This window comes from Monopterus albus, unplaced genomic scaffold, assembly GCF_001952655.1.
Source record: "Monopterus albus unplaced genomic scaffold, M_albus_1.0 scaffold249.1, whole genome shotgun sequence".
In the NCBI taxonomy this organism is placed as follows: Eukaryota; Metazoa; Chordata; class Actinopteri; order Synbranchiformes; family Synbranchidae; genus Monopterus; species Monopterus albus.
In genome coordinates, this window is record NW_018128129.1 from 39,492 (window position 1) to 57,976 (window position 18,485).

Here is an 18,485-nt window from a genome sequence, read left to right on the forward strand (position 1 = left end):
TTATCTTGCACTGATAACTCACGTTTTCACATCAATCTCTCTCCAGCTCTAGGGAAATCAGCATGGATAATGAGCACAGTAAAACTGGCTGTGTTATTACTAATCCCTCCTGGTCCATTTCTCCTCTCCTTGTGGACAAAGTAAAAAAAAAAGTCAATTTTTTACCTTATTTTCTTGTATTCAATGTCTTCTTTGTGTTATTAATATTAACAATTAGCATAATATGACCAATTAAATCCAGGAATAGTGACAAAGCACAAACTGAACAGGTGAGTATAAAACCTGAGATCTAGAATTTCATATCCGCCTTTGTTCATGTGTGTCCTCAGGCATTTGTTTTCTTTGCATCTAAGAGAGCCTCATTGTATGACAGCATTGTGCTCACGGCCATGATTCCTGCAGCACAGATGGAACCAGCAGAGCAGCAGGAAGACACCTTGAAATATTAGCTTTGAGTTTAACCATCTATGCCTGGTGCTTTGCAGAATGCAGATAAGATGTCTGTCTTGTTCATTTAGATTCTGTTTGGACAAATATGATTTATATACCAGGGGTCAAGCTGCCCTTTAACTTTTATTACTGAATGCACTATCAGCTGTCAGGTGTGATGCTTGGCCACTTATATATTTACACTATATTACTATATCTATAATATCAGGGGTAGTAGAAATATTGACATGTTAACTTGCAATTTTAGTTTGTGGCCTAAAACCCATGGTATTTACATTTGAAGTGTTCTTGTTATCTTTTTTATTACCATTTTATGCTGTATTTTTGTCTTAGCTTATTATTTATATTAATTATGTTCACATAACATTTTATTCATTGCAACACATTTGTACATTCCAAAAGGAGTGTTACTGATAATCACCAGAAATAAAACAAGAAAATACTCATTCAACTGCATATCACAGATAATGCTAATGATTTTCTGAAAAATGTCAACAAGGCTACCACTTGGGTAAAAAAGACAGAGACGCTTGGAGCACCCTTAAGATTTATTATCATAATCATTATTATAGACATTTCCGGGGACAGAATGCGTCCCTAAAACGTGTGACGTAACGAGGTCTTGGTGATCACGTGACTTTGACGTCGGCACGAGTACGTGTTCGATACGGTTGATACATCTTCTCTTTTGCAAGAACGATACTCGAGGAATCATCACTGTTTGAGTGATCGCTGCTTGTGTTGATCAGCGCACTAAAATATGGACGACAGAGGCTACGGTTCTGGTGAATACTCCCCGATCAGGAATAACTTGTGGTGCAGATACCTCTACCGTGGTTCCAGTTAGCTAGTCATTCGTTTTCCGATTAGCCGTATGCTTTGGAACGGTGAAAATTAGCCAGTATGTTAGCTAACGTAGCACAGCTATTTAGCATACAAGCAACAACAGCCAGCCCACAGCCTGTTTGAAACAAAGAAACATTAGTTGACTTAAAGTAATGTTTTTGTGTCGAGGTAATATTTAATACGTTCATTTACGAGGAAACGGAACATTCTTTAACAGCATATCGGGCCCATTAGCTAATATTAATGACACATCGCTAGGGTTAGCTAGAACTGGGTTAGACTAGCTAACCTCTTTATTTGCTAATATGCTAGCACAGAGGGCTGTGTGGCCTATTGTGGGTTGTTGTACAGCGTGTTCGATTATTTGGTAAAAATTGCTGGCTGTTTAGGTTAAAAAGTTTCATTGTGGGAATAGTGTTAACCGAATTTAAATGCTGATTAATTTAATGACCACCTCAACAAATATGATTTCAAAACTTGGCGTTAGTTTACTACAACGTTGCCGTAAACTAATACCGTTGTGTTCTCCCACGCACTTGCGAATTACTAAACCAGTAACACAAAGCTATTAGAAAGCTAATTCAGAAAATGAAACAGCCGACATGCAGTTTGAGAGTTACATTTTGCATTGTTTTCTAAATGTCAATTTGCTGCTTGGATGTCTAAAATTAATCTACACATTCATATTTGTTTTGTTCGTAAGCAAGTTTTAAATGTCAGATTTTATTACCCCACTGTACTAATACCAATGTATTCTTTTATAGGTTATTCCAGTTGGGGAGGAGGTGGGTCAGGCAGCAGAGGTAAGGAAATGAGTGAATACATTTCTGCTTAATGGCACAAGCACAGTCAAAGACAGCAGTATGTTCTTGCTGTAGGGCTGCAACCAACACTAGCTATTTATATTAACCCAGAACAAAGTGATACTGACGAAATCAGATGTGTCAGAAATGTTGGGCAACTGCTGTTATTGATAGTGTAACTGTTTGTGTTATGACTACATGTTCTTTTTAACAATTTGTAATCTAAACAGTTTTACTCTGAAGGGAGAAAAGCCCTTAACTTTGAGGAGCTGTTTAGACTAATTGATCCACTAACTAGTAAAATAATTGGCTTTCTTTGAGAAATTGCTAAAAATGCATTTGATTTATATTAGTTATACAAAAGCTAGCCTTGTCTGCATTTGTAAAGCAAGTAGTTGACCACTGGTTTTGTTACTGATTTGTTACAATAGTAATAAGGATGATAGTGGTCGTTAATATGGTTTACTTCCTCATTAAACTAGGTTCTGGTGGCTTTGACATGTATGGAGGAGGTTATAAGGACTCAATGTCTGGGCTTGGGGGCTATGGAGGAGGAGGAGGAGGAGGAGGAGGCCACATGAAGAGAGGTCTGTCAGGAGCGTCACTCCTGTCATCCACAGGCACGCATGCAGATGCAGTTATTGCCAAGATTAACCAGCGCCTGGACATGCTCACTCAGTTGGAGGGGGGGTTGAAAGGGGCTCGGGGTGACAGGTAATTTTTTTTCTTGGTTCTGCTCCATACTGTGTTTATCATTCAGATACCACTACCACTATAGAGGTGGGACTATATATTGAAATTCGATATATCGTGGTACAAAACATCACAATATGTATAGTTTTGTGTAGTGATATATATTGTGTGTTCTCCGTACACTAGCAGCTTCATATTTTTTGTACATAAGATAGCCTAACAGAACATAAGTCAATATAACTGGTTGTTCTTTACATAATCAAACCAGTGCTAGAAGGAGGGAAAAGAGGAATAAAGTACAAGTATTCTCCAGATACTTTCCAGATTCTCCAGATAATCCTACATGGTTGTCATTGAATTTTTAATTGTATTGTGATTGAATCAAGTTGTACACACCATATTGTGCATCAAATTGTACTGAGAAAATAATCATATCATCCTATTCTTGACTACCACACATCCTTGCCATGAAGAGAATTACATTTCCCCGTACTGTCCTTTACATTTCAAAATAAATAACATAGGACACCATAATGCGGCATCTTGTTGGTTGAAAACATTTCCCTCAGTGTTACTTCATGTCTCGACAGTATTCATCCAGTTAAATATTGCTTGTTTCTAGAGTCATCACTAGATGTCTTGAGTTACATTTTGCTGTTATATAAAAGGATGCCTAGGCCTTCTAATGCTTTAGAGAATTTAAGGGCAAAACTGGTCTTGTCTTAGATTTTGAAGTGGTGCTGTTTTAGCATATAGTTCTATAAAACATAAAATCAAAAAAGAAGGAAATGTCAACATGGACGGAAACTTAGTTGTTATTGTATTAGAATGGTGATGTTGCTCCACTAAATTGGGCTGTTTTCGCCTGCTCGGGCATTTACTTATACCTTACACTCAGCCTTGGTGAAAATGTGCATGCCCCACTTCCAATTTTGTTGAAAAGAGTGGGAGTTCATCACAGGCTGCATTTGAATGCCTCCGCATCAGAGGAAGCTATGCTCTCCCTACTTGCTATGTTGTGGTTTGTTTGATTGCTGGGAGGAAAATGTTGTGATCCCTCAAAACATTAGATGCTGTGAAATGCATGGCCTCATGTTGGAGGTGCAATTATGGACCCATTTTTTTCATTTGTAACAGATAGATGTCCTTGCACATGAAGCCAGTCCATCTTGTCACACTCCCTGAGCATTGCCTGTGTCTTGACTTTATTTGTTCATACACTTTCTCATCCTCCATGTGACCTAACCCTGTGTTCTGGCTTTAGGTAACACAAGAGAGATGAGTTTACAGGTGTGAGCTTGATATTACGATGTCAAGCTGGAATGTTTATGGAAGGTTGCTTGCTGTATTTATAAAACACCTTTAGCTGTTAAAAAAGCTGTTTGTCTGTCACCTCCTTCCCTGAGAATTTAACATAATCCAGCTACATTCCAGGATATCTCACCTCTGGGACCTGTTTCATGGCATCACTGGTTCTGATGGACCATGGTTTTGTCTGTTCAAGTTTCATAGCCTGTCCTGTAACAAGGGATGGGGTTTAAGAAACTGCATTTCCCTAATCTGCTGGATACTGATACCTCCCACAGAGAATGTGGTTGGATGAGTTTCTGTAAACTTTAAGAGAAAAATAATTACCATATTATAATAGAGCATTAACCTGTTTTGGATCTAATGTGGTTTATGAAGTAAAGCTGGGAGTGACAAGAAAAACAACTGGAGAAAGCAAGACCATGGAGGAGAAGGAATAGCAGGTGGAGAAATCCAAACCTGACTGCCCTCCCTGCCTCCCTTGCTCTCTGCTTTTCTCTATCAATCCTCTCCCTCCCTCCCGCAGGTTTGACCAGTACGAGTCATTCGACTCGCGCACCTCCGCTTTCACCTCCTCCCGAGATCTCTACAGATCTGGCGGCAGTAGCTATGGTTATGGTGATGGCCGTGGGGACAACCTGCTGTTGGGCCAGCGAGGAGGCTCGGGCTTCGGAGGGGGAATTGGGCTAGGGGGAGGAGGAGGCTTTGACAGTCCCTCCTCTTCTTTTGGAGTCGCTAAAATGCGACATAATATGAGGGAGTCCTTCACCAGTGGCCAGGGAGGAGGTTCGGGAGGTGGAGGATGGGCCGGAGCAGGCCGACGTTCCCCCAGAAGGGGTGGAAGTGCTGGGGGTCGAGGAGCTGGAGGAGGGTTTGCCAGCCGCAGGTCTGACCCCACCCCATTAGGCGGAGGTGGACGGGGAAGTGGTAGTGGTGGCCAGTCCCACCGTGGTCACTCTCCAGGAGGTGGTAGAGGCAAGCTCCCATCCCTCCTGTCCAACCGCATGTACCCTGAGAGTGGAGGCTTCCATCAGGGTTCCACTCAAGGGCCTCACGACTTCCCTGGGAGGCATTTTGGAGGGGCCCCACGGGCTGGCCGGCAGCGAGGCCGCAAGAGACCCCTCAACAAAGTAAGTACCTCCAGCCAAATAAGATGACATCAGACAATGGGCAAAAAAAGCCCTTTCTGATTCCCTCCTTTTTGTATCCTCAACCAACTGGCAAGTCAGCCCTAAAGAGCTAGTACCTGCTATGTGTCATCTAGAGGTTTGTCACAAATAATCCCTGACACACATTTGACACATCACTTGCCCTTCTAACTCTGCCCACCCCTTATTTAATGTGGTCAGAAATGCCTCATGGAACTTCTCCCTAATACTGCTCCTTGCCCAGTTCTTTGTCTTGTTTACCTGCGGGGGTCATGATTTCATTTAGTGAATTTTACTTAGATTTTTTTTCTTTGATTTGCTAGATGAGGAAATGCCCAGAGAAAGAAGACATTAAGTGTGCTAATTAACTTTGTGTCTAGAATTTGAGGTTTAATTAAGGGGGACAGGGGGTCAGAAATGTATTTGTGAATTCAAATGAATTTTTGTTGACTGCAGCAGGTGAAGCCACAGCGTGAAGTCCAAAAGAAGAGAAAGCAGACACTTACTGCAGCTGATGAGCCAGAGTCAAAGATGAACAAGACAGAGAGCGCAGGGTCCGAGGCTACCCAAGGTGCATCCTGCAGTACATTTAAAGCTTGCTAACAAAAACAGCCTCATTATTTGGCAGATAACACTTCTCTTTGTGTCTTGGTCTGGTTTTTATAGAGCAAGCTGAGAAAAATGGTGATGACAGTGAACCAAAGACAGCAGCTGTGGTGAGTAGACAGAGGTTATTTGACAGGAACTCAGTTTCTTTGTGATCTGCATATATTGACCTTTAAAGTGCAACATCAGCACTTTCGTGTTAATGCAGTGTACCCCGTGAATAAACTAGTGAAGTATTTAAATTTGATCTGTGTTATAAAAAAACAAAGATGGGGAAGAAATCATATTGCCCTGTAATATCAATAGTTAATTTCATAAAAGCTTTCTCTGCCAATACTGGCAAAGAAGGCTGGATTAAACACAGTTTTTAAAAGGGCCTTTTTCATCAGTGGCACAGATTTGAGTGGAACAGGATGTTTTTTATTGCAAATAGATATCCACCCTGGAACCGCCTAGTTTAATGGCAGAATATAACGAAAAAATGAATATTTCTAAAATTCAAAAGTCGCTGTCAAAAATTGAAGGTAAAGTTATCAGTGCCTTTTTTTAAACAATGGGTTGCTTTTCTAACAGGATACGAAACCTGCTGAAGAGGGAGATAAAGGTAAGGCCACCTACAGTTGCCCCTCAGTCGGTTTATTTTTCCATGCTATGCTTTGTCGATCTACATCAGCGGCCTGTCTTGTAGTAAAACCTTTTGATACAAGGTTTTCTTGCCATGCCTAACTTCTGCTCTTGTGCTCATGGGTAGCAGCACAAAAACAGGAGGACAAGAAGAAGCCGCAGGGCAAACAGCCCCCAGCCCAAGGCCAAGACAAGCACCCAAAAATGAGGAAGCGAAGGGGCTTTCTGGAAAGGTGAGAGGATCACCTGCATTGTTATTTTGTACAGCCTTCTCCTCTTTCTCATTTCCTTTTATTCTCATCTTTTGTTTTCCTTTTCAACTCCTGTGCATCATCAATGAAAAGCTGTCAATATAACAATTCCTCTGCTGATGGTAAAAATGGTTTATGTGAATTTGGTCAACTTTTATTCTTTAAACATGTTTTTACCTGAAATTTCTTTCTTATTAAAATGTTTATAGTAAAATATATAGTAAATGTGAGTGAAATACACCAGGAGTACCCCCAGCTCTTTCAGTGCAGCTGAACATTGTAAAAGTGATACTTTGTAAAACACACAAGTTATAATCCACAGCAATCTGAAATGATGATCAAAAGCAGTCAAAATCACGCTGTGCTCAAAATATATCATCAGTCATGTTAGGCTACCAACAATGAAAGCTACCTAATTTCCTTGCAGCGTATCAGATCCTGTTTCTTAGCAACAGTGAAAACTATGGATGCCTTGTTGTGACAAACAGTACAAAATGCAGCCTCCGGTCAGAGCTATCTTTTTGTTTGTTTTAGGGTGATGTTTGCATGCTCTGTGTGCAAGTTTCGTTCCTTCTACAAGGAGGAAATGGAAACTCATCTTGAGAGTCGCTTTCACAAGGACCACTTCAAGTTCCTTTCCAGCCAGTTGTCCAAGCCCACTACAGACTTCCTACAGGTGACTTGAGATTTGTCATATTCACAGCTGCAATCCAGTCAATGGACAATTGCACAGAATAACACACAGCTTGCCAGTCATAATCTTTGGGCAGTTTTTACTCTGCATTTTAGTATTTTAAGATTCAAAGCATGTGCTCATTGTAAATGCATAAAAATAGTCTATGAATAAATATGTAGTACAGGATTGTAGGGCTGTACCCAAGTCACAGTCTTTCAAGTTGAATGTTACGGGCCAGTATCTGAAATATTAAGGATACAAATTTACTTTCATTTTGTGTGGTTCTGCATTAGTCTGATCACAAAAGATGTCTGACAAAGGTGATGTTCATTGATGTTATAAATTGCATTATATTTACAGTTATTTTTTATTATTATTGGCTTGAGAAACTTGTAACCTAAACCCTACTTAATGGAAAACTGTTTGCTTTATAATTTATAAGATGAACATGTTGGCTAATCAATCTCACCAAAAGAGCTGATCTTGTGGAGAGAGTTGTTTCCAATTTTAAGAACATTCACTCTCAGGACTGGAACTGTTTACAAATGCATAAAACTGCTTTGTTATTTTAATTACAAGCATAGCTTTAACATGTTTGTGCGGGCGGCATGATGACCTGAGTCACTAAATCTGTAGTAACAGGAGGTGTAAAACAGTCGTCGTTTTGTTTTTGTAGGAATACTTGCAGAATAAGTTCAAAAAGACAGAGCAGCGAGTCAGCCAACTGGAAAACCACAGTGCTGCCATCTGCCAGGTGTACAAAGAGCAGGACCTCACCAGGGGTAAGCAGCAGGAGGAGTATGTATGTTCGTTTATACAGCCAAGGCAGAAGAGGAGATGTGATTGCTCATTGCAGATATTTGTCACACCTGTAGATCTCGGTATGGAGCACTTCATGAGGAAGGTGGAAGCTGCTCACTGTGCAGCATGTGACCTCTTCATTCCCATGCAGCCCCACCTGATACAGAAGCACATCAAGTCTCCTGACCACAACTACAACCGAAAGGTATGGCAGAACATCCCCAAATGGATCTACTTAGATGTTAATTCATACAAAATAATCACAGGTGAAGTCCTAATACTGGTTAGAATAATTTCAATCGGACCCTTCATGTAGTGGTGTTAGAATTAACTGTAAAAGCCATAATGCTCCCAAACCAGGTGGTATGGGACGGTACATTGGGGTGTACTCAACTCAGGTTTTTGTATTGATTGCTCCAGTACCACTAGACCACTACTGGATAATGTACTGTAATGATGTTTTGCACTTTGTTCTATGTATGACCTGGGGATGTCCTTTCTGTGACCCAGGGCATGATGGAGCAGTCCAAGAAGGCCAGCCTGTCAGTTGCTCGTAGCATCCTTAACCACAAACTCATTGGCAAGAAGCTGGAGAGTTACCTCAAGGTAATAAAACCAAGAATCTAAGTTAAAAAAAAATTTAAATGGTAAACATCATCAGGATCTTTTGAGTACTTTGTTTTTCTACTATGAAAGGGAACATGTAGATATACCATTTAGAAGAATAACTAAAAAAAATTAGCAAAGAGCTCCTTGCAAAAATATGGGATATACTCATGCATTTTAATGTCAAGAGGAGACATTCATTCATAATGGAGTGCAGTTTAAGTAACATACCATGCATGTACAGATTAAACCAGGTTATGTTTATAAAACCTGAGTTTTTGAACAGCAAGCTCTGCTCTTGTTGTTTTACTCTCAAATTTATATTTTGTTGTCATCAGGGTGAAAACCCATTCACTGGTAACCAGGATGATCAGGATCCAGAGGACTCCATGGTGATGGACGTGTCAGAGGTAGAGTTAACCAGTGAAACAGCAGACACCCAGGCAGAGGCAGCACCAGTTAAGGATGAACCGGTGGCTGAGGGAGACGTGTACCAAGAGGCAGTCGAAGGTGAAGCAGCAGGGGAAGAAAAGATGGAGGAGGAGCTAGCAGTGGAGGAAGATGGGAAGCAGGGTAACCAGGAAGAGGAGGAAGGTTTTGAAGTTGGAGAAGAGGAGGAGGGATACGTGGTGCATGATGAGGTTGGTGAAGAAGGATTACAGGATGCGGTGGAAGAGGAAGGAGTAGCAGTTGAAGGAGTTGAAGGAGATGAAGGAGTAGAAGGAGTAGAGGGAACAGAGGGAGCAGAGGCAGCAGAGGTCGAGGAGGAAAACAAAAATCATGAATGACTTTTGCACCATGTGTGATTTCTCAACCTCTGGACCCGTCAGTCACTCCCACAGTCCTTTTAGACCCAATTGCGTTGTCAGGCATGTTAAGAAACATACAAAACTGATCCCACCATTTCTCACTGTCTAGTGACTCTGAGCTTATATGTTTATTTTTTTGTTAAATTACAGTTCCACATTATGGAAAATACTTTTTTCAAATGTAGAGAATTGGATGGAAAACAAACATGTCAAACAAAATGCTTACACTGGTTAACCGTCTTGCCTATACCTTCCAGCTGTCTTTAGAGGTGCTGGTAGAATACGGTTTGGACTTTGGAGAAGGCTCCTTTTCTGGTATTAAAATTAAACTGTTCATCTTCCTGAAAGAAAGCAAATATTTGTATTTCCCTAAATGTCAAATGCCTCGTGTTCTTTGTTAAAATAATCCTTATTTTAGACTCATTTGTTTAGAATTTAAGATGTCATTGGTGTTGAAAAGTTAAGTTATGTACTTTTTTCTTGTCAGTTTAGACCATGCTATAGGAATCTGTCTATTGCCAGTACTGATGATGATGAATGGATGATTTTTCCAACCTTTTGGTAAAATCTAGAACAGGAGGGCTTTTTAATCTACATCTGAGGAGACAGATAATTGAGGGGACTGTTGTAGAATAAGCATGAGATATTCAGAATTTATACCAGTCATGTTTCACTCTGACTATGAAATAAACTTGTCAAATAAATCAGTTTCAGTGTTTTGACTTACGGTCTTAATGAGCTGTCATTTGCCTGATCAAGTCAAGGTAAGAAGTTGAAAAGAGCAGCAGTCTGATGTAGACATTACATTACATTATTTAACCAGGGCTTTAGTTTGTTAAACCTTCTGAAGATACAGCTAATTGTTGTACCAGGTTAATTTAGCAAGTTCACACCGGTCTGCATAACCAACCACCTGCCTGGAGTTTAGCTTTTATTTTATTTAATTTTTTTATAGAACAGCATCTCTGACCACAAGGTGGTATACTCTCAATCAGAGCGTTAATATCAGCATAATTCTCCTCATTTATAGGATTTAATTTTAGAAACAAATGGCAGAGGTTACCTTCTACTGGAAGATGTTGGTCAGTGTAGTCTATGGCAGAAGGTTTGGCTGTTGCCTCACAAATTCCTAATTGCCAATAAAGTAGACTTAAAGCTATCCTCTAAAGCCTTTTTCTCCGGATAAAGCTTAAGCAGAACTGAAGGCTATGAAATTTTACACTAGTATAAGAAATCTATAAAGAGTACACTCATGTGTACTGCTTTTAATTGTATCTATTAAGTACAATCTCTGAGTTACTATATTCAGTTCCGTTTAATATAGGGGATGGATTACTGAACAGATGTAACGGTCACAGACTAGCCTCTGTTTGACGTCCCTTTGGAAAGATAATAGACTGTCAAAAACGACCATAAAGGCACATACAAGACAAGAGATACAAATAACTACAAAGATAAAATTACTACTAGGAGATGTGCAAATTAACATAAATATAAAACACTACAAAGACAACGCAGAATATTAAAACTCAAAAGTTATTCAAATTATAATATTTTAGGGTTATTTAAAACGGAAACAAATGGCACAGTAGATAACCACTTTGTGCCACACTAGTCGTGAATTACAATAATGACATGCCTAATGAGTGGATGTTTGTTCTATGTCATTTACTTATGGCATCTTCATTTAAATAAATATATCAAAGACAAAATTAGGTGACAAACAGACCTGTTTTGTGGTTGAAATTATTACAAGGTATTGCATGATGCCCCCGGGGGAGGGGGGCGGAGTCTTCGATGACATTTCGGCTGACAAACTTGCGGTCTGCCTGCCCCCCCATGCGTCTGACGTCATCAACGTAGAACGGTACTGTTTGTTCTGGATTTGGGGCGAGGAAGGTTTGCGAGCGCTGACAGCCTACTGAGGAAGGTAAAAAAACAGCACTGTAGACATTTGTATAGATGACACTGGTATATCAAATGAAAGTATACAATCCCGGGCATTCGGTAAAAGGCTTATGCAGGGCATCGGTGGCGTATTTCGCGCGCTGTCAGTGTGCGCTTCGGCAAACGGAGCATAAGCTATCTTCACAGGCCTTGCACCGGTTCGGTTACACGAGATAGATGATTTTTTGTCTTTTAAGTTAGCGTGATTTGGTGTGTTGTACATATTTTGGGTTGTATCTTTCTTTTAATAGTACTTGTGTTAAGGTCGTTTTTCTGACACTGGGCACTCTGTCAGTGTGCACGTTAGCTGCAGTTGTATATCATGCTAGCCAGTTAGCTGCTAGCCTGTTTGTTTGTAGCCCCGTAGGCCGTATTCGTGAATAAGTTACGTCCTCTGGGTAGCGTAGTTTACGCGCGATGGCGCAGAAGCTCACACGAAGTGCGACGTACGTCATTTCAAGAATATCAGTCCCGTCCAAGTCGTATTCTGAAAGTGTTTACGTGCGGAGCTGTCACTTTCCCACAGTGATCATGACGATGTTCTGATATACCAGGTTAGCAAGGCGACGTTAAGGTTAGAATAAAGTTTTGGATGGTATTTTTATTTTCATTGTTGATCATAAGTAACGTTATCTTCGCTAGCTTTTCTTTCTTTCCTCAGATAACGTTACCGCTAGAAAAATACGAAATAGTAGCAAAATGGCTGTTTTTGCAGCGTTAATTCACTCTCTACTGTTTACTCAAATTAGCTGCGATGTTTATTGGCACCAAAAGTAGCTACTTGTATTATGGGCACGCAATTGCGTAGTATCACGACTGTCTTCGAGCACATTGTCAGGATGTGGCTGGAATTGTTGAAAGCCACAGGCATTGTATCACATATATATTTTATTAGTGGTAGTGTGGTTTGGTAGATTCATTTTTAAAATGGTGTCTCAATATTGGACTTAGTGTATTAGTGCATTAGATATTTGTTCCCATGCATTGTCCAGTAAGGATAGGTATTTTAAGCGGCTTTGTTTGAGCATGGACAGATTTGTGTCACAGAGAAATTCCAAAACACAACCTTTGAGCACTGTGATGCATCTAGAAACTGTCCAGGTTCAAGGTCATGTATAAAATCATTGAATTGCAGTAGTCCCAATCTTGTCAGCTAGCTTGACTTAAAATCTTTCAAATCCCTCAAAATATCAAATTATTTGCATGTCTGTGAGTAAAGTTGCCACATACTGATAAATCAACTATCACAACTCTGAGAATAATGACCGTCTTACAAACTGCTCAGCTCCTCTGGAAATAAAGAAAAGAACATATCAATAGATTTTATACACATAATGTGTGGATGTGGTCTTTTTTTAGTTGTTAATTTGATGAAATATGTTCTGGAAGAGACAGAATGGCAGCACAACAGTTTCTTGCTTGCACTGCAGATGGATAGTAGCATTTCAGGCAAAGGTGAAGGGTTATGACAGATCAGAAACTTTTATTAAAACATGAATACTGGGTCAAGAAGCTGCCTGGGCTAAGAATGGTGCAACGTGCAAGTCTCAGTTCATTTGGACAGGTCCAGTTAAAGAAGGCTCATTTCCTGGAAAAAAAAAATCATGACCCAAAAAGATGCAATCTCAAACAAGCTGGCTAGAAAAGGAGAAGCAGGTGTCATTAAAGCACCACCCAATTTCCAATATGTTACGAAGAATTGCAAGGGTTCTGTGTGACATTGAAAATATAATTTGTTCTTTGCCTGTATTATGATTGTAACTGCTTGTGCTACAACATGATCAAATCTACATCAGGTAGTAGATTTTAATGTTATTTGGAAGAAACTAGTGATGGAAAGATGAAACCTTGTTGAAGCATTAAAGCTTTCCAGGCATTTGAAGCAAAAAAAATGGTTCATGTTGAAGTGACCACAAAACCACCTAGTGGTAGAAAAAAGTTACCATAGAAAATTGTACGCTCAGTTTATGTGTAAAAATATAGCCTGAAGCAGCGCAACTCATGTTTATGTTTGTAAGTCAATAGGTTAAATGACTGAGAGCATTTCTTCAAAATATTAAACATGGGTCTGAATTGAATGTCATTTGTAATATTATTGCCTCCCTCTGTAATACATGAATTAATAAAGATTTCACATCTGTAACTACATGTTGGTGTAAATTTATACCCTCAGAAATATGAGTAATATATCTCCAATACAATAAATAGTGTTATGGTATTATTGTTAATGTAAACAAAATGGACATAGCCTATTGTGTTCCTAATGCACGTGTGAGAAGACAGTTTCAGTGACTGCACAGTGTTGGGCGGTGGGAAAATAGGGCTAACTATTATTCTTCATAAACCATATTTGCTCAGTGTGTATGTGGTGAATATGCTTGTGTGACTGGGCAGGTGGAGGAAACTAACCATTTTTATTTAAAAACTACGGTTTGTGCTCCAGGGTTTCTGGGCTCAGTTTGTTTCTTTTTTTTTTTACACATTATTTCTCCAGGTTTAGAAAAAAATATGTTTGCATGACGCAGGACTACATAAATAACCTATCTGAGGGACAGGTGGTACAGATTAGACAGGCACACAGTTTTAAGCGGGGTCCTGTAGGAATGCAAGCTACATTTCACCCAAACAACACAACCATAAATTGTACATACAGGCACACAAATTATTTTGATACTGTTAAAGGCTCTTAAGCATTACAGCAAATGGCAGCACATGCAGTATGTTCCCATACTGCGTTCTGTTTCGGTGCTGATGCCATGGCAATATAATGCAAACAATAAGTGGTGGAAGAAGTATAGATCTTTTACTTAGCAATATAACGGTGTATGAAATAGTCTGTTACAAGTAAAAGTCATGCACTCAAATTTTACTTAAGTAAAAGTACAGAAGTATTAGCCTCAGAATGTACTAGAAGTACTCATTATGCAGAATGACATTTAATATTGATGTATATTTCATGATTTGATTATAATCACAGACTTTCCACCAAAGACCAATAAAGTCTTATGATTATACTGTAATTTTTGTATTAATCAGGTTCTGAAAGTCACTCAAGTTGTAAAATAAATGTAGAGGAGTAAAAAATACAATATTTGCCTCTAAAATGTAGTTAAGTCAAAGTATGAAGCAACAAAATCTCAAAATTGTACTACTACTTGAGTAAATGTACTTAGTTACTTTGCACCACTGCAAACAATCACACTGCAACGATCTCCAACACTACAAACCCATGAACTTTGCGTTCCTCATCCTCTTCCCTTATATCTCAAACATCCCCTCCAACTTTGAAGTGCTTCCTGAACCCAGATGAAGCTTCAGCCATCATCGGTGACATCACATTTTCTAAACTATGAAAGCCTTGACATGAAGGCTCGCTTTCCCCTGCCCCGAGTACATGACACAAACTTTGAAGCCTTGGTGTTCAGCCTACCATCGCTAGAAACAGCCCCCATGTGATATACTGACCCCTGGTGTCTTTCATTTTTCTCTCTCACAGGTGTGACACTCTGCCCTCTATCAGTGTGTTGTGGTTTCCTTGCCCCCACAGCGTGTTGGCGTCAAACCTCCCGCATTCCATCGGGAAGTCGCCGCCTCACCAACTGAGATATGACCACACAATTGGATTAGACCAGAGCTGCACTGCAACAAACATGTAAGTTCCTAAAAAAAGGGTGTTCTCCTTGAAATTGGTGTATGATGGCAGAAATGTTGATTGGCAAATTTTGCCTTCTATACTTTTCAGCCACAGGTTCTAATGTAAAAGTTATTATTGTAGAAGTAGTCATCGTTATTTGCTTACACCATGTAAGGCCATGCTTATCCCACTAAAATGCTGAACATTTCCCCAGGCCTTTGACTAATACATTCACACTAGTTAGTCTTAATTCTGATGTTTATGTGGTAGCTGTAATGGTTGAACGATTGTCTAAAACAGAGCTCCAGCCATTTCTCACCAAACTGTGAATCTATCAATCTTTATTGTCCCCCGAAAATTGGGAAATTTGGTTTGCAACCAGGTGAATAAAAATAAACGCCAACAATAAAAACAAGCAACATGATCAGTCGCACACCCTCCTCCTTGTTCCAGTCAGAGGAAAACGGGCTGAAGACAGATGTCTAGTTTATATCTGACTGAACACACTTAACAATTAAGAATCAGAACTCATAGGGTGCTCTTTACCCTAAAGTTATGTTGAGTATCATTCTGTGATCATCGGCACTTTCTTTTTTTTTTTTTTTTTTAAACTGTGGGGACAAATATTCAGTTTTCTCCTTTAATTTGTCACCCATGTATATTTGATTGCTGCCAGAGCATGTACAATGCCTCTATGAGATGGTACATGTTTTTTTTTCTTGAAAAAGAAAGTCTACCCTGCCAGTGTCACTGAAGCTGTAAAGCAGCCTGCAGACACTGTTGAATGACAGTGAGACAGAGTAAAGGAAGCTGCTCGATAGTGACTCTGTGACACGGGGTTGGTTTCAGACCGCAGGTGCAGTAATTGTAGAGGGTAGTGGTGATGATGCTCACATTGATCATTCTTCCAGAGAGTCGAGTGAGGACTGTAATGGCCTGAGGGGGGTCCCCCTGGTCCCACCGGCCCTTGCCAGGTCTGATCTGCCCAAACTGTCTGCTCAGCCACTACACCCACAACCCACCACTGCGATGGGGGACGGACTGGAGGCTTGCGGCAGCCAGAACCCTCCTTCTGCCCCACTGCCTCTTCCCTTCAACCCCCAACCCCCTGAAACATGGAACCCCTCCAGACCCAAACGACAGACCAACCAGCTGCAGGTAGAACCATTTCTGTTTGTACATGTCAACTGTGTTTGGTTTTTCTGGTTTCATTTGATTGATATTTGTATGACTTTGCTCTTTTTCAGTACCTGCTAAAAGTTGTGTTGAAGACATTATGGAAGCACCAGTTTGCTTGGCCCTTCCAGGCTCCTGTGGACGCAGTCAAACTCAATTTGCCAGTGAGTTGTGTGTTTTTTATGCTTATAATCAAGGTTTATATTCTCAAGTACACAGATAGCAGTGGCTAGCCTAATCATCGTCATCATCAGTGCCATCATTATCATCTTGTTGACTGCTAGGCTATAGACTGCTAAAGTGACTACATAAAGAGGATGAAAGATGGTGATTTTCCCATTTACTGTGTTCCATAAGTCTCCCTTTCTCATTGCATTATAAATATAAGCTATGACCATCGGCTGATAAGGTCATTTAACATAATTTTTGAAAAATACAGATTCATTTGCATGGCTTTGTAAAACAGAGGTGGTGCCTCCAAATCTGGCGCTGGTGCCACTAGTATGACGTTTTAGTCTGATGGGTTTTTCTGCAAAACAGCATTGTCACAGCTCATTTGACTTCTTCACTTGACTAATGACACTTGTTCTTTGGTGGTGGTATAGTTGTCAGTGTAGTACCTGCTGGCTTAGCTCCATAAAGGTATTATAATGTATAAAAAGACAGTTATTGCTGCAGCTAAACATTATTTCTCTCATGGATTAATCTACCAAATATTTTGTAAATGAATCAGTTAATGGTTTGGTCTATAAATCATCAGAAAATAATGAAACTATAATGTAAGAGTAGAAAGAGTGGCAAATCATCAGGTTTGAAAATCTTGAACCTGCAGATGTTTGGCATTTGAAGAACGAGTTAAACAATTCATGAGTTATCAGAATATTTCCATAATTAAACTTCAGTGCAGCTCCGGGACCCTATTAATGTCCCAGGGTGCAGTGACTCAGACTCATGCTACAGACAAAAGACAATGTTCATTCTGTATGAAATGTTGCTGCACTGAGGCAACGCTGTGTTTTTGACTGAAGAAAAATATGTATTTTTTTGTATTAAGCCATAAATGTGCATTGTGTTTTTGTTTTCTCAGATGCTTGAATAACTGTTGTCCACACAGTATTCTAATCTAAGACTCTCCATCTGCTCTCCTTCTACCTCAAGGACTACTATAAGATCATCAAGAATCCTATGGACATGGGCACGATAAGAAAACGTCTGGAGAACAACTACTACTGGAATGCGCAGGAGTGCATCCACGACTTTAATACAATGTTTACAAACTGCTACATCTACAACAAGGTCAGCCACTGGCCACAAAAGTGCTTGTCACATGTGACTGCCATGAACTTGTAGGTCTAACGATGAAGCAGACATTGTCCTGCTAACTTTTTTTATCACTCAGATGAAGAGAGAAGGCCTCTGTACAAAGAGCTTGTGCCTTCTAAACACATGCATCTGCTTGTTTGTTTAGTCTGGGGATGATATTGTCCTAATGGCGGAGGCCTTGGAAAAGCTCTTTCTCCAGAAGATCACAGAGATGCCACAGGAAGAGATAGAGATCGCTGTGCTCACCAAGGGACGCCGCGGAGGGAGACGGGAGTCGGGTATGAGTTTACAATGTAATATGAACTTTGAAATGTCAATGTATTTCTGTTTGCCTTGGAGGAGGCCAGTCATTGTCTGTATTAACAGAACTTTCACCAATGTCTATACAGAGACTAAAGCCAAAAATGAATTGCCTCTACTCATGGCAAATGTCTGTTGTTGTTCAAAAATGATTAAAAACACAATGGAGGTCTGTGGCACAGGTGAATAAGCTGATCCAGGACTGACAGAATGACAGGCATTAACCCAGGGTGTCCGCGGGGTTTTAAAAAGTGATTAATCAAAATTGCCAAATTTAAGGCCATTAAAAAGTGTTTAATTTGGTTTAGAGGTATTATTTTTTAAAAATAGGTATTATTTTTTCAGACTATGGTGTCCTATTCTGATTGAAATTCTATCTGCTAAAATTTGCGCTAGTTCGTTTAAATGTGGGCTTTAGCATATCGGGGCACATAATCAAAGATCCTCGTCTAGTCTCAACTTTGTATGTTTGATGCTGACGTCA

The 18,485-nt window shown here is 39.9% G+C and overlaps 2 protein-coding genes across 3 annotated transcripts in view; both read left to right on the forward strand.

Annotated features, from left to right (window-relative positions):
* The first annotated feature begins 1,064 nt into the window (after positions 1 to 1,064).
* Positions 1,065 to 10,325, forward strand: akap8l (A kinase (PRKA) anchor protein 8-like). Of its 2 annotated transcripts, none has more exons than XM_020620831.1 (13): positions 1,065 to 1,235; positions 2,061 to 2,099; positions 2,582 to 2,813; positions 4,627 to 5,230; positions 5,705 to 5,819; positions 5,915 to 5,964; positions 6,428 to 6,458; positions 6,606 to 6,711; positions 7,264 to 7,405; positions 8,082 to 8,187; positions 8,281 to 8,411; positions 8,717 to 8,812; positions 9,151 to 10,325. In XM_020620831.1, exons 1-13 carry the CDS (start codon positions 1,211 to 1,213, stop codon positions 9,598 to 9,600), a joined length of 2,127 nt encoding a protein of 708 aa, XP_020476487.1. In that variant the 5' UTR covers positions 1,065 to 1,210; the 3' UTR covers positions 9,601 to 10,325. The 2 variants fall into 2 exon arrangements, with proteins under 2 accessions (XP_020476487.1, XP_020476488.1); XM_020620832.1 differs by having other exon boundaries at positions 6,609 to 6,711.
* A 1,140-nt stretch (positions 10,326 to 11,465) lies between these two features.
* LOC109972150 (bromodomain-containing protein 4-like) overlaps positions 11,466 to 18,485 on the forward strand; it is a 22,712-nt gene continuing 15,692 nt past the window's right edge. Inside the window, 6 exon segments of the mRNA XM_020620826.1 lie at positions 11,466 to 11,551; positions 15,065 to 15,220; positions 16,114 to 16,360; positions 16,450 to 16,542; positions 17,537 to 17,674; positions 17,847 to 17,979. Of these exon segments, the coding sequence (XP_020476482.1) occupies positions 16,232 to 16,360; positions 16,450 to 16,542; positions 17,537 to 17,674; positions 17,847 to 17,979 (493 nt within the window). The 5' untranslated portion in view covers positions 11,466 to 11,551; positions 15,065 to 15,220; positions 16,114 to 16,231.